The 26,201-nt window shown below is 37.2% G+C and overlaps 1 protein-coding gene and 1 long non-coding RNA gene across 9 annotated transcripts in view; one reads left to right on the forward strand and one right to left on the reverse strand.

Annotated features, from left to right (window-relative positions):
• ACADL (acyl-CoA dehydrogenase long chain) overlaps window positions 1–26,201 on the forward strand; it is a 50,006-nt gene that overhangs the window by 16,911 nt on the left and 6,894 nt on the right. For 2 of the 8 annotated variants that reach the window (XM_029933920.1, XM_029933927.1), the window contains 6 exons: window positions 4,139–4,303; window positions 5,168–5,269; window positions 6,724–6,837; window positions 14,152–14,279; window positions 17,923–18,009; window positions 21,782–23,062. In XM_029933920.1, the coding sequence (XP_029789780.1) occupies window positions 4,139–4,303; window positions 5,168–5,269; window positions 6,724–6,837; window positions 14,152–14,279; window positions 17,923–18,009; window positions 21,782–21,887 (702 nt within the window). In that variant the 3' untranslated portion in view covers window positions 21,888–23,062. Of the gene's footprint in view, window positions 1–4,138; window positions 4,304–5,167; window positions 5,270–6,723; window positions 6,838–14,151; window positions 14,280–17,922; window positions 18,010–21,768; window positions 23,063–23,612; window positions 24,027–26,201 lie in introns of those variants that run through there. The other 6 variants (XM_029933922.1, XM_029933925.1, XM_029933926.1 and 3 more) reach the window with 4 other exon arrangements.
• Window positions 4,647–5,224, reverse strand: LOC115287472. Its single transcript, XR_003906499.1, has 2 exons — window positions 5,046–5,224; window positions 4,647–4,734 (listed from the first exon to the last, which is right to left on the reverse strand). It is a non-coding gene; the product is annotated as an uncharacterized LOC115287472 (long non-coding RNA).

Raw genomic sequence — 26,201 nt, forward strand, 5'->3', positions numbered from 1 at the left:
GACTGAGTGTTATGTGAAGGAAAGATGTTTATTTTCTGCCCTAGGAAGGGCTTTCTGAAAGGCATGGGATGGCATGGGTCTGAAGAACATGTTTTGAGCAATCCAGGTCTAAAAACATTTCCATAATTTAGTTTCATAGTTGTTATATAGAAAAATAGTATCTGTGGTATCAAATAAATTTAGCAAATGTGTACAACTTCTTTTTGATATGCTAATGTGCATTATAAACCTCTAAAAGTTGGATACAATATGTCTTATGCCCTAGGAAATTCTCCTTATAGATTCTCTTGAGTCACTGGTATTTTCCCCAAACATACTTTTTGTTGTAGACTCTGGGTCTGGAGTTCTCTCTTGTCCAGCAAGAGAGAGGATACAGGATTGAAATGTGAGAGAGGCTAATGTCTGGGAGGAGACAAAAGTGCCTCCTAGTAAGGGTCCTTTCTCCATTTTTATTAGGATCAAAAGGCTTATAAAGGTGATAGTCATGCACTAAATCAATGAAACTGTGAACATTAACTCATGGGTGTGAGGGAAAGGGTGTTTTGACAATATTTGATATTTGATGTTAGAGGTTTGGGTCAATACAAAGCGAAGTCCTGGTGCTGGGCAGAAGGTTGTTTATAGCAGACATAAAGCACCACCTGTTTACTTAAACTGGCCTAGGGGATAAGCAGAACTGAGCATGCTACCTCAGGGTCAACAAGGCACCTTTCTTTTGCTAATTCACTCCAGCTCTGGGAGACTTTGCCCTGCTACGATCTAAAGTGTTATTTTCCTGTTTTTGTACTTCCTTCCTGTGAAGGCAGGTTTTTGCTATTGTACTAATTCGGGGGGAGGGGGGAGTTTGGGGGCATTCTCACCCTAAATACCTAATCTTGTTAACCTCATTTTGGATGTTTTCATCCTGAGATTTCCTATTCCTGTACTTGTCCTCTACTGTGGACCTTTGTCCTGTTTACCTAATGTTTACCCAAACGGGTGTGTTCATTCTGTGGCTTTCTAATTCTTTATGCCTTGTTAACTCATCCATGCAACCTCAGGGAATTAGTAACTTATTCCCCACAACTTTTAGAAATTTTAGTGTAAACTACCTGTCCTAAGGATTATAATAAAGATGTGCTGATTCCAGTATAATAATCACTTAACTCTGCACACAGAACGCCACAGAAGACTAAGATATTTGGTCAGATGGGAACCATATTCTCCTGTGACTCCAGCTTTGTTAGCAGGTCTTCTGAGGGAACCACCCAGGAAAGTACCACTGACTATTTCCAAACCTCTATTAGAAATAACAAAAAACTGAAAGGAATCAAAAGTAAAAGAATATGTAAACAAATATAGTACCTCAATAAGATGACCTAAGGGGTGCCTGGGTGGCTCAGTCAAAGCATCGACTCTTGATTTTTGGCTCAGGTCATGATTTTGTGGTTTGAGAGATCGAGTCCTGCATTGGCCTCCATGCTGACAGAATGGAACCTTCTTGGGATTCTTTTTCAACCCTCTCTCTTCCCTTCCCCCACCCCCAATAAATAAATAAACTTAAAAAAAATGATCTAAAATGTACCCATTAAAGCATTAACACAAAGTTTCTAATGGTTTAAGAAAATAATTACATTAAGGAAAGAGATCAAGGTAATAACTTTTATACACATAGACATCAGCTAAGTAAAAAAATGCACATACATTTCAACTACATTAGAAAAAAGCCAGAAAGGAAATTCATAATGATGTCTACGTGATGGACTTGAGGATTTTCCTTTTTCTTTATAATAATATACTATATATAAAGTCTACAATGAACTTATAAACATTCAATACCCAAAAAAATGATGACTCTCAGTAGGGATAATTCCAGCCCTATTAAGAGTTTTGACTGTCATAATTAGAAATGAAATTGAGAAAGTCCTTTTACAAAGAGTATTTTCTTATAAGAAAAGGAAAACAGCCCTGCTGGAAACACTCACCTTATATCAGACTCCTGCAGAAATGGTTCAGAACCGATTAGCCTTCTTCCATAATTGTGTCTAAGAAAACCTGTTAAGCATTCTATTCACTTGTACCAAATTGAAGTCAGGGTGTTAAAGTGAATACTTTTTGCCCTATAAACAGCTCCTCCCTTCCATTCATTCCATTGTTTGTCTTTTATCTGTAATAATGTCTGTTAATATATGTCTGAGACTATGGATTTAGAGCTTGCAGACACTAATCCCTGGACATGTGTGATTCAATACAGAAAAGCACTATTTCAGCAACTCAACTATGCACATACACAGATGGTCATTATTCTCTTAGAAAGATATGAAATTGGGAGACTTGAAAGGTTTTTGAGCAAGTGGTATAATGGAGCAATATTATAGAAAAAATATTTTTGCCATGATGTATAAATTTTTTTTCAGGAATACATGTTTCTCATTTGTTCAGCAAACACCCTTGAAGGGTTCTATATGCCAAACACTGTTCTAAGCACTGATGATAGGTAAATGAGTAGGAAATAGTCCTGCCCTAGAGGAGCTCCTAGTACAGAGAGAGACATGTTGAGGGTCTTTGATTGTTGTGTTACTGATAACCAGGCCACCACCACCGCCTTCCCTTGCTATCATATAGACAACACTAACATCATTGGCTTATTTCCCATTATTTGTATGTACAGCACTGTGGATTTTAGAACATAAATCTTATAAAAGGCATGGATGTTAGATGATGGGAGTAACCGATGCCATTTTATACCCCTACTATTTCAAAGGGTCAGAGACAAGAATAGACATTTGAATGCAGTTCGATAAATGCTAAGATGGTGGTGAATTCAGGGTGCTTACAGGAGCACTGAACCTGGCCTGGAGAATTTGGGAAGACTTTTTGGAAGAACTCTGAACTTAGTCCAGAATGATAGGATTTATTCTAGCATTAGGAAATAGCCTCTCCAGTAGAGAAAATGAGATTTCTGAAGACATGTAGGTAAAGAAGACTTTGGAATAGAGAGAACAGATAGCAAATAGTTCAGTGGAGTTGACCTGAGGACAGTGAATGAGAAAAATGGGACAAAAGATAAGGATGGACTGGTAAGCAAGTGCCAGTTTTTGATGAGTTTTATATGCCCTTCTAAAGGTTTACAATTTATCCTGAGGCCTATTACAGAGCCATTCAAAGATTTAAAATATGAAAATGATATGATTAGATTGCATTGTAAAAAGGTCTCTGACGTGATGGACAATAGAGGCCCAGAGACATCAGTTGTAGGAACTTAAGAAATGATGAGGCCTCGAAATAAGGTGATGGCAATGTAATAGAAAGGAAGTGAGTAGATTCATAAAGTATTGAAATGGATTAGAGAGAAATAGATGTCAAATTAAATATGAAGGAAGATGATAACATGATTTTTTTTCTTGGCACCACTCACTGAGATAGGAAAAATAGATTGATATTCAAGATTAGTTAAGAGTTAAGTGTAGGAAACGATATGTTCTGCTCATGAGTCATCAAACCTAGCAAGAAATATGAGTTAAAAATTTGAAGTCATCAGCAGATAGATAGTAATTAAAGCCATGAAAGTGCTTTAGGTGACCCAGGAAAGACTCAAAATGAGTGAATTTTTAGTATTTGTGCTGGATATATTTCCTTGATAAATAAATATCATATGGTATTCTAATATCTCTTATTTAGTATCCCTCTTTAATACTTATCTCCTCAATGAGGCCGTTTGGAAAAAAGGCCATGCATCATCAAAATCAAATCCACTCTTTTTCAGAAACTGTTGTGAGAATACAAATACTTTAATGTTGCCATTTAGAACAGATGCCTTTTTTTCATCTGCAGTTTCTTTCTAAAATACAGTTTATCATTTTTATAGACTATTTTGCTTTAATTTAGAAAAGACATAAGCTCTGTTCATTATTATTTACAGTATTCATTGTGGGATGAAAATGTACTGACTTCATTCTTTGAAGCAATGGGTTGTTTTCCCTGTACTCTTTAATAACCTCATATATGAATAATCAACACTCAAGATACTTGGGTAGAATACATAAGGCATATTCTTGTCTGATCTGGTTTAGTCTTTTTGAATATACTTTCCTCTCAACATGACTTAGAAATGGACCTGATTTATTATGGAGTGTCACAGTGCATTTGGGGTTCACAGGTGTTCATCAGTAACGGGCAGCTAAGTGACATTGTGATCGTAGTGGCAGCCACAAATCGTGAAGCGCAGTCTCCTGCCCATGGCATTAGCCTTTTTCTGGTGGAAAGTGGAATGAGAGGATTTATCAAGGGACAAAAGCTACATAAAATAGGACTAAAAGCCCAGGTAGGTCACAATGTGAGTTATTAATTATAAATAATTGAGTTTATGCAGTTATGCTTTGTAAACCTACATATAGCAAATCAAAACTTTCTATGTCAGATTCTTAAAATATGCTTTTCAGAAATGGAAAGAGAGGGGTGCCTGGGCGACTCAGTTGGTTAAGCTTCTGACTCTTGATTTCAGCTCAGGTCATGATCTCACAGTTTGTGAGTTTGAGCCCCGCATCTGTGCTGTCAGCCCAGAACCTGGTTGGGATTCTTTTCTCCCACTCTCTCTGCCGTCCGTCCCCCCACCCCTATCATGCTTGCTCTCTCCAAACTAACAAACAAACAAACATAAAAAAAAAGAAATGGTAAGAGAGATTTATTCCATTTATCCAGCTGTATCTCTTTCTGTTGTTCAGCAGTAGAAGTGAATCAGCATATTTTGAATTTCTGCTTCAGAAATGGCAAAATTAATTATATGTTAATAGATCTTCTATTAAACTGATTGAAGAGAATTATGAAATAAAAGAAGAATATTTTTCTATTATTTGGTAATTATTTGGTCGTTTCCTTATTACCAAAAAGAAAAACATGTTTTACTTAACATGTGTGAGAAATCCTTAGCTCTCAGTTCATACAGAGCTGGACGAGACTGGAGCTAGAATGACAGAGTCCTGCAGTGGGAAAGCCACGGAGGTTTAGAATCAGATGGACCTGGGTTTGAATTCCTGGTGTGCTACCTACTAGAGGTATTCACTTACCACTCCAACTGGGCTCTTGGTTTGTTTTGTTCTTGTTCTGGTTGTCCTTAAATGGAAATAATACCTCATTCATGTGTTAGGAGATTTAAGTGAGATAATTCTGTACTTAATTATACCCTTAGGATACTTCAGAATTGTTCTTTGAAGATGTACGGTTGCCATCTACTGCCCTCCTTGGAGAAGAGAATAAAGGCTTCTATTACATCATGCAAGAGCTTCCGCAGGTCAGAATTATTAAAGATTCCATCTTTTGATTAGCTAACAAAGTAGAATGAAATACTATACTTAGAACTATGCAAACTCATGCATATAAAACTTGTGATATAGCCAATCATTTGAGTAAACTTAAAGTTGAAAAAAAAAACAACACCTGACTTCTTGGGATGCCTGGATGGCTCAGTTGGTTAAGCGTCCAGCTCTTAATCTATCTCAGCCCAGATCCTGATCTCAGGGTCATGAGTTCAGGCCCCACATTGGGTTCTTTGCTTGGTGTGGAGCCTACATAAATAAACAAACAAACAACCTGAGTTTTGTAGGCTAAAAATTAAATAAAGGATCTCAGGGATATCCAATCAAAACTTATAAATGAGTAGGGAAATTATGTATTTTAGTTCTGTGATACCTTCTTAGAATGACTTTAGCTTCTTAGCTTCTTAACTACAAGTCAAGTATTCTTAGCTCCTTGTAAGCAAATATCAGCCAAAACTTATGGCAGGATATTTTTTTTAAATGATACCAGGGAATCATCATACTGAAAAGTTTTAGTCCATTATAGTCAGTTCTCAATTCTGTGTTTATGGAATGTGGTGCCTAAGTGATTGTTGGACCCCACATTTCAGCGTAGAAATATAGGAGCATTTGCCTAGTGAATGCCACAGCCTGGGCTAAACTGGGGACAGGGCTAGGAATACTGCCATAGAAATAGAATACAAAAATCACCAGCAAGATGAATTTAAACTGTCCATGGATGTTTTTTTGCACTAGTAGGCAGAATTTAACCTATTCACTTTAAGAGGTTGATTTCCATAGACCTATTAGAATATGTAATACACAGGGGAGGGGGAGTGAAGCAAATCATGAGGGACCTTTGAATGCTGAAAACAAAAGGAGGGCTGAAAAGGGAGGGGGAGGGAGAAGAGGAATGATGGTCAGGGAGGACGGCACTTGTGGGGAAGAACACTGGGTGTTATATGGAAACCAAATTGGTAATAAACTATTAATAATAATTAAAAAAAAAAACACCCACACAGGCTGGCTCTAGAGACCAAATTTTTAACCTCAACACAATTCTGCTAGATATTGAATAAAACCTGCACAATCTAAAAAAAAAAAAAGAATATGTAATACACAGAGATCAATAAATAAAAAAATAAAAATCAACAATTTCATATTTCTTTTCTCATAGATGATTGATGAAAAGAAGGAATTAAATGAATTATGTTCATATCTATATGTAGTAAAGACAAACATTTATAAAAATAAAGGATTTGTTTTAAAGAATTATATGGATATGTCAAAATATTCTTATAAATCTATGGGAGCATTTTCTTATAGAGTTAAGAAATAAATTAACTTTTATGAGTTTTAAAAAGATTATTTATTGGACTTCTTATAAAAAATCATGGAAAAATCACTTGTGGAATTAGAATGATGCTTAAGACCTAATTTTGGGTTCTAGGAAAGGCTAGTGGTTGCTGATTTGGCAGTTTCATCCAGTGAATTCATGTTCGAAGAAACCAGGAATTATGTTAGAGGAAGAAAAGCTTTTGGGAAAGTAATTGCACATCTACAGGTAAGCTTATCATCATGATTTAGTGACATCAATTTCCTCTTCTAAGCACAAATAGCAAGTAATTCTCACAGAAGTGGTTTTAAAATCCATGAAGGTGGATGAGAGCACTGAGGGAGAAAGAGTAGAAATAAGATAAGAAGAGGTTCTAGGACAGAGTCCTGAGAAAAATGTAAGATTTAAAGGTGGACTAGGAGGGAAGAACCTACAAAGACAGCAAAGAATGAAGGACTAGAAAGAAAAGAGCACATCAGCAAGGAGTGTCACAGAAGCCTAGAGAAAAGAAGATTTCAAGTAGGCAGGAGTAGGGCCAAAGGTTGCTTCGAGGGAAAACAAGAGTCAAGAGTGTCCCTTGAACATAGCAGTAGGGAGCTGATAATGGACCAGAGTGGGGTCGTGCCAGACCGGAGTAAGTAAAGGAGTAACTGAAATGAAGTAAGGATACTGATACTCCTCACCCAGCTCTTTCCTGGGTTTGGCTGTGAGCAGCGGTTAAGAAAATGATGGTTACCAGGGAGTCAGAAGAAGGTGGGGGTGCCAGACAGAATCTTGGGGTCAAGTGACATATTTGTCGTTTTAAGGGTTTTTTGTTATTGTTAGAATGAGAATGCTGGAAGCAGGTTTTGATACCTAGAGAAAGGATTCAGGAAAGAAGGAAAGATTGTAGAATGAAGAAGATAATTGCTTGTGATGTTTGAGAAAGTGCAAGGCTGTGGGTGCCAAAGCACGTGGAGAGGTAGGCCCTCCCACCCCCACAGCAGAGGTGTTTCCTCCATTGTAACAGGAAGAAAAGAGGACAAGATGGGTGTGGGTTCAGCCAGACACTTAGCTCTCTTGGTAGAAAATTCTTTTTCCTGAACCATTGATCTCAACAGCGGGCTTAATATATGCAATGAGCCAACCATGTTGTAAACAGACATGTTATCATCCGGGCTTTATTGTCCGGTTCTAGAGCACAAGCAGAGTAGATTTAGCATCATTCTTAAAGGGCCTACAATTTTCAGAATAGTAAGTGAGCATTGGCTTCAACTTAAAGTCAGCAGCTGCATTAGCCCCTGATGAGAAAGTCAACCTGTCTTTTGAAGCTTTGAAGCCAGGCATTGACATCTTCCTAGCTATGAAAGTCCTAGATGGCATCTTCCTGTGATGTAAGGCTGATTCATCCACATGGAAAATCTACTGTTTAGTGTGGCCACCTTGTTAATTATCTTAGCTAGAATAGTCTGGATAACCTGCCTCAGTTTCCACCTCAGTGCTTGCTGCTTCACCTTGCGCATTTATGTTATGGAGGTGGCTTCTTTCCTTAAGCCTCAGGAACCAACCTCTGCCAACTTCAGACTTCTTCAAGGTCCTTCCCTCGCTCAGTTTTCATAGAATTGAAGAGAGTTATGGCCTTGCTCTGGATTAGGTTTTAGCTCCAGGGGATGTTGTGGCTAGCTGGATTTTCTATCTAGACCACTAAAGCAATAAGGCTTTTTCACTTTTTTAACATTAACGTGTTCACTGGAGTAGCACTTTTCATTTCCTTAAGAAATTTTCCTTTGCATTCACAGCGTGGCTAACGGGCACAAGATAGGCTTTCAGCCTATCTTGGCTTTTGACATAAGTAAGCTTAATTATTTCTAGCTTTTGATTTGAAGCGAGATGTGTGACTCTTCCTTTCATTTGAACACTTAAGGGACATTGTAGGGCTTTTGATAGGTCTCATTTCAGTACTGTGTCTCAGGGACCCTGAGGGCTGAAGGAGGAGAGGTGGGGGACGGCTGGCCCATGGCGAGTCAGCACACACACATTTATTGATCAAATTCACTGTCTTCTATGGGCGTGCTTCATTGCGCCTCAAAACAAGAGGAAGAGTAACATCAAAGATAACTGATCACCATAACAAATATAATAATAGTGAAAAAGGTTGAAATATTGTGAAAATTACCAAAATATGACACAGAGACACGTGAGCAAATGCTGTTGGAGAAATGGCACCAATAGACTTGCTCAACACAGGGTTGCCACAGACCTTCAATTTGTAAAAAATGCAACATCTGCGCAGTGTAATAAAGCAAAGTGTGCCTGTAATAACTTTTGCTTCTGAAATCCAACCACCACTACGTCATGCCTTTAGCCCTGTACGGACAGTATAAAAAGTAAATCAGGGGCGCCTGGGTGGTTCAGTCAGTTGAGCATCTGACTTCGGCTCAGGTCATGATCTCATGATCTCATGGTTCGTGAGTTCAAGCCCTGCATTGGGCTCTGTGCTGACAGCTAGGAGCCTGGAGCCTTCTTCGGATTCTGTATCTCCCTCTCTCTGCCCCTCCCCCACTTGTGCTCTATCTCTGTCTCTGTCTCTCTCTCTAAAAATAAACATTAAAAATATTTTTAAAAAGTAAATCAAAAAGGCATATTTTTCATCCCCTTGGAAATCTACATTTCCTTTTATGGGATTCATATTACATTACAACAAGGATGACTGTGATATAACCCAGATTGTTTATAGCTCAAATATGATTTGACATTTGACCATGAATGAAATAGGAAATTGGTATAATGAAGAAAAAACCATTTGTAATATATGTATTTGATTAATATATATATGAAATAAATACATATATTTTGATAGCAAAGAGAGGATATAGTTTTCATTTTTTTCAAAGCAAGCACCATTTTAATGTCGCCTTCTTTCTAAGGTAGTTTACCAAGCTGTCGCTAGGTGGCAGTAGCATCACTTCCACACAGAGTGTACTACAGCTCTGTAATACGGTTTTCCAAGTAAATACATATGTTCTCAGAGTTCTGAGATATTTCTTCTGATCTTTCTGTTTTTTTAATGCAATTATTATTTTTTAATGTTTTATTCATTTTTTGAGAGAGAGAGAGAGAGAGAGACACGATGAACAGGGGAGGGTCAGAGAGAGAGGGAGACACAGAATCTGAAGACAGGCTCCAGGCTCTGAGCTGTCAGCACAGAGCCCGGCTCAGGGCTCGAACCCAGGAACGCGAGATAATGACCTGAGCCAAAGCCGGACGCTCAACCAACTGAGCCACCCAGGCGCTTCTAATCTCTCTGTTTTATTGAAATAAATATCTTTAAATATTTTCATATTCAATCTAGGAATATATTCAAAGAAGATGAATGACCAATATATGCTTACACCTCCTATTCTAGAACTGGGTACACTACTGTTCTAGTTATTCAAATGAAAGAGAAGACCTTGTTGTATTATACTTAGCCAGAAATCATTTTATGATCATTTAACTATTCAATTTCCTTTTTCTTTGTTATTCTTGAATTTTGAACATTTGGGGCCTTTCTGACCCATTTCAGTGCATTTCACAAAAAAAAAATAATTTTCTTTGTAGAATGGAGACCTAACCATACGTGAGTCACAATTATTATAAGATTTCTATATCTTTTCATTCATACCCTACATATTTGATGTCAAATCCTATGATTTTTCATGGAATAGATAATAAGATGGTAAAATTCAGTTATTAAATAATGATAGTGACTGACTTATTACATTGTTCCCATGTGCTAGACACTGTGCTAAATCGATTGTCTTGTTTTTTTCTTCAGAACTCTCTATATAAGCATTCTTTTTACCTTCATTTTACAGTTAAGGAGATTGTGGCATGAAGAAGTTAGGCAGGTTTCCCAAGATTACACATATATTACAACTCTGGAAATTGTACTTTTTAAAATTTTCAAAATAATGTTCTAATGTTTTATTTATTTGTGTGAGAGAGAGACAGAGTGCAAGCAGGGGAGGGTCAGAAAGAGAGGGAGACACAGAATCTGAAGTAGGCTCCAGTCGCTGGCCCATCAGCACGGGGCTAGAACCCAGGAACCATAAGATCATGACCTGAGCTGAAGTCGGACATTTAACTGACTGAGCCAGGCACTCCTGGAACCTAAACCCTTAACTCATACATTAGTTTTACTTCCCAGAAATTTAAAGTATATAGACCTTTTTTCTTTTCCCACTTTCCTCACCCATGGGCGATGAAGTGAAAATTCAATGTTCTTTTCTAAGACAAGCTTTAGTCATTACTTGTGTGGGATGTGCCATTGATTCTAAGGGTACCGAGTATTATGAAAAGGAATAGGAGAGGGGAAAAATGTTACTTCTTCTTTACATTCCTCCAAAATGTAATTATCCAGTTCCTAAGACCTTGAGTGTAGAGTTAATTAACTATAAAATTAGGTGGCAAACTGATGATGTTGTATTTTGTATTTGAATCATAATATATTACAGTACAATTAACAGTATTGTTTAAATGGAACATGGGCTAGATAACCTCTCCAGAGTGTATTCCAATTCTATAATTCTATGATTCTTAGAATTATGTCCTTCAGAACTTTGAAGGGGACTGAATATGATTCACTGTGTAAATTTTGAGGAACTTTTAAAATGCTAGCTGTAGTATTATCTATTAGCAATTAGAAATGAATGTTTTAAAGTACTGCTACAAGTGTTGGTCATTCCCAAAAAGCACCTTGCTAATAATGTGTGTACAATTATTAGCCACCATCCATTGCACAATAATTTCTGAAAGTGTGATGCAATGTCTGTGGTGAAGAACCCAAATAAATTGTGTATAGTAACACCCAATGTGATGCCAAGAATACGCAAATATTTAATCTCTTTATCCCCAGAGAGTAAATTTTGTAGTCTTGAAGGCATTAATTTCTTCACACCTGTGGACCTCACTAAAAGAATTAAAGAAAGAGTTCTAGGGGCACCTGGGTGGCTCAGTCAGTTAAGCGTTCAACTTTGGCTCAGGTCATCATTTCATAGTTCCTGGGTTCCAGCCCCGTGTCGGGCTCTGTGCTGACACCTCAGAGCCTGGAGCCTGCTTCAGATTCTGTGTCTCCCTCTCTCTCTTCCCCTCCTCCGCTTGTGCTCTGTCTCCCTCTGTCTTTCAAAATAAATAAACATAAACAGCAACAACAACAAAAATTTAAAAGAAAGAGTTCTAAATGAGCTCACCCTGGTCTAAAATTTAACTTCAGCTTCTGGGAGCTCCCAGAATGCCCAGAGAAACAGCTCTCATGTGAGGGAACTGGACTTAGAGATCTTGATTCTCTCATATTGTAAATAATATATCAATTCCCAAGTGTGCCATCAGAGTGGGGAGAGGGCAGGAGTACCTTGAGACTTGTCGGAGTCCCCCTTGTCTTCCCAGTGAAGTATCACAGACAGTGTCCTCGAACTAAGCCAGAAGTAGGCTTAGAGGGAACATATACTCATCTGTTTTCAATATATAGAAGAGTATTTTGCTACTTTTTTCCTTTATTTCTTGTTCTGTCTTTAGATTTTCTATGAGTCATCCTGGACACGTGGGGTGGAGGCGAGAAACTCTGTGCTGATTTATTGTGTAGAGATTTGGCCTAATTAAATATAAGTGAATAGAAAGGGAGGTAGACGATGTAAGGAAAGAGTGAGAGGGGAAGAAAGTTTTGATGTGACCCAGCATGTTCTGAATTAGAGGCCAGGATACAAAGATGGAAAATATGTGGCACCAGCCTTCCTACTGCTTGGTTTTAGAACCATTAGGTGCCAGCTATATTGTTTGTTTCTAGAACAGGATGGAATAAAGCCAAGGGAAAAGCAATCCGTTGGGTTTTTCATTAGTATGGTAGTTATATTGATACACCTCTGAGGAGTCTGTCCCTCTCAGAGCTCCTACTCCTCCTGATACCCTGGTCTTGCCTGGTCCTGAGTCTTATTAAATTCCCTTTCTACTCCTTTCTAGAAATGGAAAGTACCCAAACTGTCCCCACTACAATGATGTGAAAAGGTTCAGTTTTGTGGTTTGAGAATTGCTATAGCCAGTAGGAATGGCAGGCAGGGCCGGCATTGAGAATCTGGTCCCTAAAGCCTTCCTGTTGGGAACTCCATCGTGGCTTTGAACTTGCCAGTACACAGGTGGGGCGCATTAATGTCTAGTTTGAGTTCAGCTGTGGCACCTTTTTCACTAACTTCCATGATTTTTATTAGCCACAGCAAAGGTCTCATAAATCCCAAGGCAGAATGATGAAAACTCTGTTTCTATCTGTAGTTTCACAAGGAAGATACAGCCAGCTGATCAGACCTGGGCCTCGAACCTAAGAGGTCAACTAGAATGGGGTGTATCTGGGGGGGTTACTCAAAGTGGAAAGCCAGTATGTCAAATCCAAGCCATTTTCCTGAAGGAGGTTTAAAAGTTGGTGCCAAAGAGACCAAAATGTAAACTCAGAATTTAAGGTGTGGGAGCCAAGAATCTGAAATGTAAAAATATCTGATTGAAGTGAAAGCAGTCAAGAATACTTGAAAATAGTCTAGATAGAATGATTTCCAAGGCTGCTACAGGTTGTCTATGGCTGGCAAGAGAATGTATAAAATGTTGATACTGACCTTTCCTGACCATCCAGTTCAAGTTAGAGACTAGCTGTTGAGGGGGGAAGGTGGAGAGAAGTGGGAGCAGCTGAAGGATACACGACTTTGATCTCAAGGGCTGACATTCTTCTACTGCATTCTATAGATCTAGATTAATTACTTTGCAATATAAAATAATGTTTAATAAATATTTTTATTGTTGTCCTTCCAGCTGTTACTTTGTTATTTTACTCTAAAACAAAGAAGTTTTCTAAAAACAGAGAAATATATACACTTGATAAGAAGGAGAGGGGCGCCTGGGTGGCTCAGTCAGTTGAGTAACCCACTCTTGATTTTGACTCAGGTCGTAATCCTGGCGTCGTGGGATGGAGCCCTGAGTCAGGCTCTGAGCTGAGCATGGAGCCTGCTCAAGGTTCTCTCTCTCTCTCTCTCTCTCTCTCTCTCTCTCTCTCTCTCTCTCTGCCCCTCTCCCCAGTTGTTTCTCACTCTCTTTAAAAGAGAGACAGAGAGACTGAGAGACAGAGACAGAGAGAAATTCCTCATGGATTTAGATTCCAGAGGAAAATAGGTGTTTCTAACAGCTGTATTTACAGGACTATACCACAAGATGGTGCTCACCTATTAAAGTCATGTTTTAATCTAAAACATGAGACATTATTTATCATTTATCTCTTCTTTTCATCATCTAGTATAAGTTTCCTTAGCGATGAGTAGAGTGGGTTTTAAATTTAAGTTGTTTAGTTAACACATGCCTCTTTGGGAGATTAAAAAAAAAAAAGAAGAAGAAGAAGAAGAAGAAGAAGGAGAAGAAGAAGAACCAGTAAGTCCACTTTTGTTTTGCTCTAAAGATCTTTTATTATATAATTTTAGATATGCCAGGTAACTAAAAATATGCTCTTTTATGATGCTCATTTTTCCCCCTTTCATTTCTTTTAAACTCAAGACAGTGCAGCATAAGTTAGCAGAATTAAAAACACACATTTGTGTCACCAGAGCGTTTGTGGACAGCTGTCTCCAGCTGCATAAAGAGAAACGTCTGGACTCTGCCACAGCTTCCATGGCGAAATATTGGTATGCGTGCTTTGTAATTAAATGCGGGGTTTGCACAGACTGTGATGGAATTCTTCCAACTTTAAACTCAGCCTTGAGGGTCTTAAAAGAAGGCTGTGAAAATGAAAACTAACAGTAAAAACCAATGTTTTAAAAAATGCTGAAAGGTCCCATTAAGCCTATTTATAGTGTGTTAAAAATTACTCAAGTTGATTTAACTTTTAGCTTGCAATTGAAAATAAGATATGGGGGCGCCTGGGTGGCTCAGTCAGTTAAGAGTCTGACTTCTGCTCAGGTCCTGATCTCATGGTTTGTGAGTTTGATCCTCACATTGGGCTGTCTGCTGTTAGCAGAGAGGTACCTCTGGATCCGCTGTTCCCTTCTCTCTTTGCCTCTCCCCAACTTCACTCATGTTTTCTGCACTTTCTCTCTCTCTCTCTCTTTTTCAAAAATAGATAAACATTTGGGGCCCCTGAGTGGCTCAGTTGGCTAAGGGATCAGGTCACGACCTCATAGTTTTTGAGTTGGAGCCCCACAACGGGCTCCGTGTTGACAGTTCAGAGCCTGGAGCCTGCTTTAGATTCTATTTCCCTCTCTCACTAGCCTGCCCCCACTTGTGCGTGCATGCTCGCTCGCTCTCTCTTTCAAAAATAAACAAACATTAAAATAAATAAATATTTAAAAAAGAAAAAAGATATTAAGATCCTGAACTAGGTTGACTGATTAGTCCATTCAAGTATTTTCTGAGGAGTGGCAGAATAGTGAGACCAAAAAAGAACAGTACCACTTACAGTCCTGAGGTTGAATCCCAAGTCTTTTATTAAATGACTGTAATTAAATTTAATTCTTTCTGAGTTGGAGTGCCTGGGTGACCAGTTGGTTAACCGTCTGACTCTTAATTCTGGCTCAGGTCATGATCTCATGGTTCATGAGTTTGAGCCCCGAGTTGGGTTCTGTGCTGACAGCTCAGAGCCTGGTTGGAATCCTCACTGTCCCTCTCTCTCTGCCCTTCCCTTTCTTGTGCTCTCTCTCTCTCTCTCTCTCTCAAAGTAAATAAATATGCTTAAAAATATATTAATAATTTTCTCTGGGTCAACATTTTGATATCTGTGAAATGAGTAGATTTGACTCCATTTTTCTATTTTAAAATGGTGGCTGGATTTAAGAAAAATTTCTGAAAAATTAATTATCCAGTCAAAAGTTGCACATGCTTTATTAAATGAAAGAGAAAGTGTCCTATTAAATTTGGAAAGAACTTTCATTTGTGTTAAAGATGATTAGCAATGGTATAAAAGATGAGTTAATTGAAAAGAGACTCCTATAAGGCTTTTGTGTATTTTAAGATGCAAGAACATAGTTTAAATCAGATATTGAAAATGGGTTTGGTTTCCTCTGTTTTAAAAAAACAAACATTCTCATATCTCACTAGCCCAAAAATAACCTAGAAAAAATTCCTATCATTATTCATTAACCTGTGTTCAGTTCAGTCAGGAATCGAATGGAGAAGTATGCAGAATTGTTCTTTATGAAATTATTCCAAAATAATAAAACTGCCAGGCTGGAATTGATGTGGAATTACTGGGAACTTCCACTTTTAGGGGGAGACATTTTACAAATATATTTAAGCAAATTCTGTGACTAGTTGGAAAAATGCAAAAATTTTTTAGGTAAAGTATTTTTAGAAAAAGAAATATTCAGATAGCTACTGACCTCATTATTCTTAAAAACACTAAGTTTATAGACATACTTTTACTTCACATTGAAGGAGAGGAAGCAACTAAGTATACCCAGTAAATATTCCACTAAAATATTTGTCCAATAAAAAAATTCATAGAATTCCAAATATTGTTGCCTCCTGAGTCTTATCTGTTAATCATTATATTATTACTGTATTAGAAACAGCCTTGCCTGTCTTATGGCTTGAGCAAAAGTTATTTTATTTTTCCCAAATTTTGATTTAAATTCTAGTTAGTTAACATATAGTATAATGCTGGTTGCAGGCGTATAATTTAGTGTTTTATCACTTACATGTAACACTCAATGCTCATTATAACAAATGCCCTCCTTAGACCCATCACCCATTTAACCCATTCCCTACCTCCTTCCCTCCACTAACCCTCAGTGTGTTCTCTATCATTAAGAGTCTCTTATGGTTCACTTCTCTGTCTTTCTTTTTTCCTCCCTTCCCATATGTACGTTTACCATATGTATCTAAATTCCACGTATGAGTGAAATCATATGATGTTTGTCTTTCTCTGACTTACTTCAATTAGCATAATACTCTCTAGCTCCATCCACATTCTTGCAAATGGCAAGATTTCATTCTTTTTGATGGCTGAGTAACAATCCATTGTATAAAATATACCACATCTTTATCATTCCTCAGTCAATGGACACTGGGACTCTCCATAGTTTGGCTATTGCTGAGAGTTAAAAATTATTTAAAATAGGCAAATGTGTCTCAGATAACTTTTGCTTTAGGTTTCCTATTATTGAAAAATAGGTTTAGGGGTGCCTGGGTGGCTCCGTGGGTTAAGTGCCAGACTTCAGCTCAAGTCATATTCTCATGATTCTTGGGTTGGAGTCCTGCACTGGGCTCTGTGCTGACAGCTCAGAGCCTGGACAGAGCCTGGAGCCTGCTTTGGTTTCTATGCCTCCCTCTGTCTCTGCCCCTCGCCTGCTCATACTCTGTCTGTCTCTCTCTCAAAAATAAATAAACCTTAAAGATTTTAGAAAAAAGGGGGGAAATGGGGTACCTGGGTGGCACAGTCAGCTAGGCATCCAATTTTGGCACAGGTCATGATCTCACAGTTCATGGGTTTGAGCCCCATGTCAGGCTCTGTGCTGACAGTATGCAGACTGCTTCATCAGAATCTGTGTCTCCCTCTCTCTCTGCCCCTTTTCTGCTTGCACTCTCTTTCTCAAAAATAAATAGACATGAAAAGAAATCTTTAATTAAAAAGAAAAAAACGGGTTGAAAAGAATTTTGAACTTACTTAATGATAGTTAAAATTACTGTGGTGAGATCAAACAAGAATATTTCTCAAGTATTTCATATTAATATACATATACTTTGGGAATAATAATACCCAAATAATCTTTAATAAGTTTCCCATGTGATGGTGTGTACTTTAATAGTAGTCTACCCTTTTAGGTTTTTAATTTTACTTTCAGTTTATTTCTGAAAATACCTAAAAAAATTTTTCATAGTTACTGAAATTCAGAATTGCAACTTTCAGGTAGAAGTGACATCTTTGGAGAAAAAGACATATTACAAAGCTAAAGGAAATAGGTGGCTGTATACAGCTGTATAGATACAGTTAACTTAGATTATATGGAGAATTTAAATAAATTAGACCAAAGTCAAGTTTTTATTATGGCCTTTTCAGGCCTAATGTAGCCAAAAACATAATAGACTGTGCTTTCCACATTTTATTTCTAGCCTTAACAAAAACCCACCCAGAACCAGCTGATGCAGAAAGTATTCATTATGTGAAAATTTTGTAGAAGTTTATTTCATATGTAATTTATGTCAATCTTCTCTGGTTGGCTAATGTGTCTAACTGTAATTGTTTTGCATAAATCATTTGTTTCCTGATTGTGAAGCACCTCGTGTAAATCCATTTCAAATGTTCCTTTGTTGCTTTTTATTTTGGTTATCCAGGGCAACTGCCTTACAAAACACCGTAGCTTATGACTGTTTGCAGCTCCACGGAGGCTGGGGATACATGTGGGAGTACCCGATTGCAAGGTGAATATGGCTGTTGTGGTACACTCTTCCGGATGACGTGAAGAAAAAGGAAAATTTCATTACTGTACTTTGTGCATTGAGTATAGAGGGAAAACAGATGCAAAATCTTTGCATTTGTCAGCTGACTACAGAGTGTGTTCAGACAGAGGAAACAGCTTCAGGTTATCAGCCCACCACTAGGATTTTATCATTTTTAAAGAAAGGGAAGAGATCAGTATAATAAAGCTTGACTTTATTTGAATCATTTTACAGAAGGATTAATATCACTTTTGTTATAGTTGAATATTGTATTTTATTGGCTAACCATAATCTGGTTATTTCTACTTTTTTTGCTATGACAATGAATGCTATGACAAAACACCTTTACGCATTTGTCTTAGATACATGTGTTTTTGATTACAATGGGACAGAGTTCCAAAACTAGTATTGCTAGTTCAAAAGTATGCATATTTTAAATTTTAATACATTGCCAGATTATTTTTTCCAGTTAGTAGCCACTCATACTCAAATGAAAAAAGTCTGAGGATAACTTATCCTCCTAAACTATGTACGTTCTTGCTTTTAAAACTTTGTGCAAATATAATGTGTAGAAAATAGGTTATAATTCTGCCTTTAATTTGCATTGACTATTAATTATTTTATTTTATTTTTTTACTCTGGTAAGAACATTTAACATGAGATCTATTCTCTTCTCCAATTTTTATGTGTTCCATACTATATTTTTTTAAATGCTTATTTATTTTGTAAGAGAGAGAGAGAAAGTACATGTGCATGTCAGCAGGGGAGGGGCAGAGAGAAGGGAGAGAATGAATCCCAAGCTGGTTCTGCACGATCAGCACAGAACCTGATGCAGGGCTTGAACTCAAGAGCTGTGAGATTCTGCCCTGAGCCGAAATCAAGAGTCGGATGCTTAACTAACTGAACCTACCATGTGCCCCGCCATACTGTGTTGCTAACTATAAGAACAAGGTTGTGCTGCCGATTTCTAAAGCCTATTCATCTTGCCTAACTGGAACCTTCTGCCCATTGATTAGTAATCACCATTATCCTCTTCTTTTGTTCCTGACAACCATCAGACTTCTTAGATTCTATGAATTAGGCTCTTTCAGATACTTCACTGTAGGAGGAATCATGTGGTATTTGTCTTCCAGTGACTGGCTTATTTCACTTAGCAGAATGTTCAAGTCCATCCAAGTTGTCACACACTGAAGAATTTCCTTATGTTTGAAGGTTGAATAGTTTTCAACTCATTTTCCCTCTCCATTCAGCTGTCCATGGATGTTTAGGTTGTTTTCTTTCACCTCTCGGCTATTGTGAATGATACTGTAATGAACATATAAATGCTAATATTTCTTGCAGGTCCTGATTTCAATTCTTTGCAATAAATACCTAGAAGTGGGATTTTTGGGATCATGCGATAGTTGTGTTGATATTTTGAGGAGCCTTCATCTATTTTCCATCACAGCTGCCCCGTTTTGTATTCCCTCCAGCAGTGTGCGGGGCTCCAATTTCCCCACGTTCTCACCAACACCTGCTGGCCTTTGTTTTTTTGTTCATAGCCATCCTCACAGGTGTGAGGTAGTACTCACTGTGGTCTTGATTTGTATTTCCCTGATGATTGGTGACAGTGAGCATTTTTTCATATACTTGTTGGTCATTTATATGTTTTAAAAAGTAAAAATACAACTTTTTAAAGTAAAAAAAAAAGAGACTTTAGGAAAAAGTTTGCACATGAAAAGGATCTAAGTTGTCATATCTTAAATATTTGATTATTTGCTCTAAAAACCTAGTTAAAGTATTAATTTTTCCCGATAGAGTTTTTATTTTCTTCTGAAGAAACTAAATGCACCCTTTTTTACTCTCTTACACATGAATATTCTTTTTTTTTTTTAAGTAGTTTATTGTCAAATTAGTTTCCATACAACACCCAGTGCTCTTCCGAATATTCTTGTTATTAGTTTGGAGCAGTACTGGTTTGTTAATAGACAGCATCCTCTTCCGTGTTTCTCCATTTCCGTAATCTCTTCTGTCCCTCTTGCCCTTGACATTTCTCATCATCACTCTAGAAAATATCCTTTTCCTCTAATTTAGCAATATGGAGACATGCCTGGTTTAGTTCTGAATCTGAGAATAGGCATGCTATGAGCTTCTAAAAACTTTTTCTAGTTTTTAGTTTTTGTTATATTTTTTAGTTTTTTTAGGTTTTTTTTTTTTTTACCTTTTTTTTTTCCCCTAGTGGCTCTGTTGGTTAAGTGTCCCACTTTGTCTCAGATCATGATCTCATGGTTGGGGAGTTCAAGCCCCACATCAAGCTTCACATTGGGCTCTGTGCTGATGGTGCAGAGCCTGCTTGGGATCCTCTCCCTCTCTCTCTCTCTCTCTCTCTCCCCCTCCCTCCCTTCTCTCTCTGCCACTTTCCCATGCACATACACTCTCTCTCTTCCTTACAAAAATAAATAAATGTAAAAAAACCCTTTTCCTATTCTAATTTTAATGTAAATACAGACTACCTAAAGGAAAAAAATATCAAACTAGGATTCAAACTGACTTTGACATTTATTATTTTGGCAAACATAATTGAAAACATTTGATACATTTATGGTCTTTAATGAGGAAAATAAACATTTCTGTTAAGTTACATTAAGAACAAAAGCTGCAGCATAGATATAATCTACTAATTTTCTGTAGCCATGGGGGCAGTTCAGAAAGCTTTAATCACAGGGTGTCTATAATTTATAACCTTTTACAAAATCTCAGCAACAGCTAGGGCTTTTCCCGTCTTTGGGAACGTAGACATGAAGTAACTAAATGATTTTATTTATTTATTTATTTGGCAATTCTTGGACTTGGATTTTGGTATATCCTTTTAGAACCACTCCAAACGAGCCTTAATCAAAAGAAAGTTTATTTTTTTTTAATCTTTGTGTAGTCATGAAATCAGAAGTAAACAAATCAGAAGTAAACCTTCAGTTATGCTAGCACAAATTAAATCATCAGTGGACTTTTTTTTCCTGTGTGTTTTCATGTTTTATTTACAATAATAATCCATCTTATTCACACTCTTCACAATGCTAAGAAAGTCAAATCATAATGAATGTCTGTATTTTTCTACTTACGTGTGCTGTTCCAACCTCTGTTGAAAATGTGGTGGGTTAGTGTTTGCCTAGTTGAGTTCGGGTTCTACGAAAGGCCTATGAGGTGAGGAGTCCCATCCACACGGCTTAAGACTAGAGTGCAGAGCAAGTCTTGCTCTCTGTTTCCTTCGAGGCAATTCTCTAAGGTCAGTAGCAAGCAAAAATCGTAGCTTGATGGCTTATTTGAAATTCTGGTTTCAGTCTGAGAGACTTCTATTTCCTTTCAAGAATAATAATCCCTTTCTTGGCCGGTTTGTTCCTTCAGAGATTGTATGAACCTTTAAACTGGATTGTTAATTCTCGCCCCAGAGATACAAAGAAAGAACTTCTCATAAGTTAATGAGATAAAGTAGTAGATAATAACAAAGGCTGGTTAGACACTTTAGGGAGTATGTGGTCACAGTGCACAGATTTTGATTTGAAAGAAAAATCATTCTAATTGTGTTTCTTATATCCTCAAATTAAGGTATATTATTTGTGTATTTATGTATGTATATGCATTGCTGAGTCTTGATTTTGCAGATAAAACAGCTGCTGCTTTTTTTTTTTTTTTGCTTTTTTGTTTTGTTACTTTTTTTTTTTTTTTTTTTAAGTAACTGCTCTGAAGCATGTGAACTTATTTCAGTCTTACACATTAGGCTTGGGGCCTGTGCGAAGCGAGGCTTAATCATTGCCATTTCAAGACCTCTCTGCCATACCAGGAAGAAGAGCCCGAGACACAGAGCTCCATCACTATGTGGTTAAACATTCCTTCTGCTGCCTTTCTCTGTTAATTTTAGTTGATGACTGAATTTAATTAGTAACCTATAAAAGGTCTACTGATCTCTTTCATTACCTACTCCACTGGAATTTCTTTAATGCGGAAAAAAAAAAACCCAAAAATGCAAGCCCCATCCAATCCAAAAATGTCTGAAAGCGCGGAGATTGCTGAGGTAGGCAGAAGGGCCACGTAGGGTCTCCACCTGCACGTGCTGGGTTTCATGGGCAGCAGGGGAATCCGTTCAAAAGAAAAAACTATACTTGAAAATACAAATGTCTTTAGATTTCAAGTTTCAACAAAAAGTAGGTATTGAGACTCTAAAATTCCTCGGTAATACACTAAATCAGTAAATATTTACTGAGTGCTTACTTTTTGTAAGGTACCACGATGAATACAAAGAGTCCAGAATTGGTCATATTCCTTGAGAGCTGGAACATTTAATTTGTCTCAAATGTTAAAGTTAAAAAAATAAAAATAAAACATAAAAACCAAAAACAGATTCTATGTTTGGACAAAAAAAAAAAAAAAAAGAAAGAAAGAAAGCCTTTGAATTTGTCTACTAGGAAAGTCCAAAGCTCAGTAACTAATCCTACATGCTTGGGCCAATGAAAATACTGTGAGGTAATGAAAAAGATACTTGCAAAGTGGCAAGATACCTACCTGCCAATTATCTGTTATGTGATCATTAAATAACAACCATTAATTAGTACATGTATTAACTACTCTCCATCTCAGTTCTCTTACCTACAAAACAATAATGATATTTATCCTTCCTGATGCCAGAGCTGATAGGGTAAAATCAAATGAAAAAAGGCAAAAACAACTATGCAGTATCATGGTTACTCTCTTTGCTACCAAAGGTGAATTCCTGGTAACATTGTGTGTGTGTGGAGTAAACTCAGCTACCCAGTATTTTAATGTCATACATTATTGGAGTGACTATTAATCATTTCCAAAAAATAAGTTACTTGTTAACTTTGTGGGAAGTAATATTTTCTAAAGCATCAATTTACACTCCTGGTGGCAGCAGTTGTGGTGGGAACCTAAAGGAATGTTAGAAAAAAAATAGGTACTTTCTTTTCTCTTTTGTTTCCTATAAAACCAGTGGATTTCAACCTTTTTGAGGAAACATTAAAGATAATAAGAAATTGAGACATTCCATCCACTCTAAACCTGAAACAGCCTTTTTAAAATCCTAGGATACGTGCTAAAGTTTACAAAATTAAATGAAATGAAACGTACTAATAAATGTTATTTTGGGGCTCCTGGGTGGCTCAGTTGGTTAAACGACCAACTCTTGGTTTTGGTGTTGATCTCAAGGTTTGTGAATTCAAGCCCCACATCCGGCTCTGTGCTCATGGCCCAGAGCCTGCTTGGGATTCTCTCCCTCTCTCCCTTCCCCTTCCCTGCTCATGCTCCCTCTCTCTCAAAAATAAATAAACATCTTTTTCGATGCTAGTTTGAAATTGTAATCTCATCAAGCAAACAGATGAGATGTAGAGATGATCAGTACCTTAACAGAATTTTGTAATCATACAAATATAGGATGAGTGCCATACTGGAAAAAAAAAGTAATTTATAAAGAACTTTTATTGTTTGGATTTCATGAAACAAATATTTTAAAGAAATCAATATTTGCCTGCTGAGACAAAATTTATAACTTCCAATATCTTTTATTTCTTCATTCAATTATGTTTTGACTTACATAGAGCTTATGTGGATGCCCGAGCTCAGGCCATCTATGGTGGTACCAATGAAATAATGAAGGAACTGATTGCAAGAAAGATCATCGCTGACAAGTAGACATCTGCCCACATCCTGGAATCCTATTACAGCTAATCTGGTTTTAAATCTACTCAAGATAAAATGCAACCTGGGAAGGGAGGAAATGCTAAACATGTTTTTATATGCTCTCTCTGTCAAAAGAGAAATCAAATATGAGATTAGTACAGTGGTAGGACAAATCTTTGATTTCTAAAGATTCTAAAATTCTCCAGTATAGGTTAAACTTTAAAAATTTTTATATAGCTAAAAGGCAAAGATTTTTCTGATTCTAGATACCTTGGTGTTTGTTTTTCCTGAAAATTCTAAAAAAAAAAAAGGCATAATTGCTTTCAAATTGAGACAGCAACAGTTTTGTTATTATACCATAAAAACATTAATAACAATTATAGCACATTGACTTTGAAAGGGAAAAATAAATATAATATACAATGGAAAAGTTTTCGACCACCCTCCCCTAAACCTATTTCTAAGCAGTGGAATCATTTCTTCAAACAAAAGTTTCGGAAGAGTCTCTCTAAAATGCGGATGAATGAAGAACTGCTTTCACTGGAAGCAGGAAGTCCTCCTGCCTTATTGCCTCAGATCCACTAAGACCCAAGCTGAGTGTTTGCCCAACCTCAGCAAGACAATGAGGCCACTTTGCAGGCGCCCGGGTGCCTTACTTGGTTAGCATCTGACTCTTGATTTCTTGGGCTCAGGTCTTGATCTCAGAACTCAGTTGGTGAGTTTGAGCCCTGCTTCAGACTCTATACTGACAGCATAGAGCCTGCTTGGGATTTCCTCTCTCCCTCTTCCCCTGCCACTCCCCAGCTTGCTCTCTCTTGTGTGCGCTCTTTCTCTCTCTCTCTCTCTCTCTCTCTCTCTCTCTCTCTCTCAAAAAAAAAAACATTAAAAGAGAGAGAGAGAGAACGTGGTTGCTTCTCTTATCTACTGACATTTGGGCTTTCAACAACTCCACCCCAGGTTATTTTATAGTAGAACACAGAATCGTTTATCATCCTTTAGTTTTGAAATTTCAATATATTGGCATATTTGTAGATATCAGACCCGTGACTTTTATTTTGGAACAGTGTACTTTTAAAAATTAATTTGACAAATACTTTGTGTCTTCTAAAAGCCCAAACTGTTAAAAATATGATGGCAAATGAAATTGGCAAAATCCCTGCTAATAAGTGAATAAACAAGTAAGTTGCAATAAATAAAGTAAGAAGTGAATTTAAAAAAACAAGATGATTTCAAATCATGATATCTGCAATAACAAAGTAAGCATTTAAAATAGGAAAGCAAGGGCCTGTCTGGCTGGCTGGTTGAGTTGGTAGCACATGTGACTCTTCATCTCAGGGTTATTAGTTCAAGCCCCACATTGCGTGTGGAGATTACTTAAAAATAAAATCCTTTAAAAATAAAATAAATAAAACAAAATAAGAAAGTGATGAAACATTTGATTTGACACTTAAATTAATTATTATCAAAAAAAACAAACCATTAATTTGTATTCTGCTAGAATCATTTCAGTACTTGTTTTTTTTTTTGTATATACTTGCAATACAGTGAATAAAGACAGTTTTAATGGAAACAAACAGATGTATTCTTTGTAAATTTAAACATTGTATTTGGTATTATTGGTATCAAACATTGTTTTTTTAATGTAACCATTGGGTAGAGCAAAGGGAAGAGAAATACTTTGTTACCGTTGTTTCCTAGAATTCCACACCTTTGGTTTGCTCTTAGGTAGAAGTTTGTATGGTTGCAACCTGGAGTTCTTGCAGTTGTTGCTAATATATATTAAATACCAGGCAAAATGCGTTAAAATCAATTTTTATCAGATTACGGTATTTGTAGTCTTCACCTCCCTCCTATTACCAGGAAACCAGATAGGATCAGAGAGGCGGAGCCCCTCCCTCCCAGCTCCTTTTCCTCCCTTTCTCAATCTTAATGAAACTAGAGTATAGGAACATCTGTAGCATAAAAAGTAAATTGCCCTAGTAGGGAAAGCCTACTATGTAAGGTGGACAGACCTGGGTTTGAATAATGACTCTACTTTTTAGGAGCCAATAAACCTTGGTCAAGTTCTTTTAACGTCTCAAGATTCTTTCAGGTATCAACTATCCATTAGATACTGAATCAATTTTTCTTAAGCACTACTCACTGCTTGCTTTTCTTGAAGCTAGATCATTCTGACTATTTCCTGTTAGACCTATGAGTGCAAACATATGGTTTCTGTCCTTCTCTGCCTGGCTTACTTCGCTCAGCATGACACCCTCAAGGTCCATCCACTTTCCTACAAATGGCCGTATGTCATTCCCTCTCATTGCCATGTAGTACTCCATTGTGTATATATACCACATCTTCTTGATCCACTCATCAGGTGATGGACATTTAGGCTTTTTCCATGTTTTGGCTATTGTTGACATTGCTGCTATGAACATTGGGGTACATGTGCTCCTATGCCTCAGCATTTCTGTATCTCTTGGGTAAATCCTTAGCAGGGCTATTGCTGGGTCATAGGGGAG

Source organism: Suricata suricatta, chromosome 3 (assembly GCF_006229205.1).
Source record: "Suricata suricatta isolate VVHF042 chromosome 3, meerkat_22Aug2017_6uvM2_HiC, whole genome shotgun sequence".
Taxonomy (NCBI): Eukaryota; Metazoa; Chordata; class Mammalia; order Carnivora; family Herpestidae; genus Suricata; species Suricata suricatta.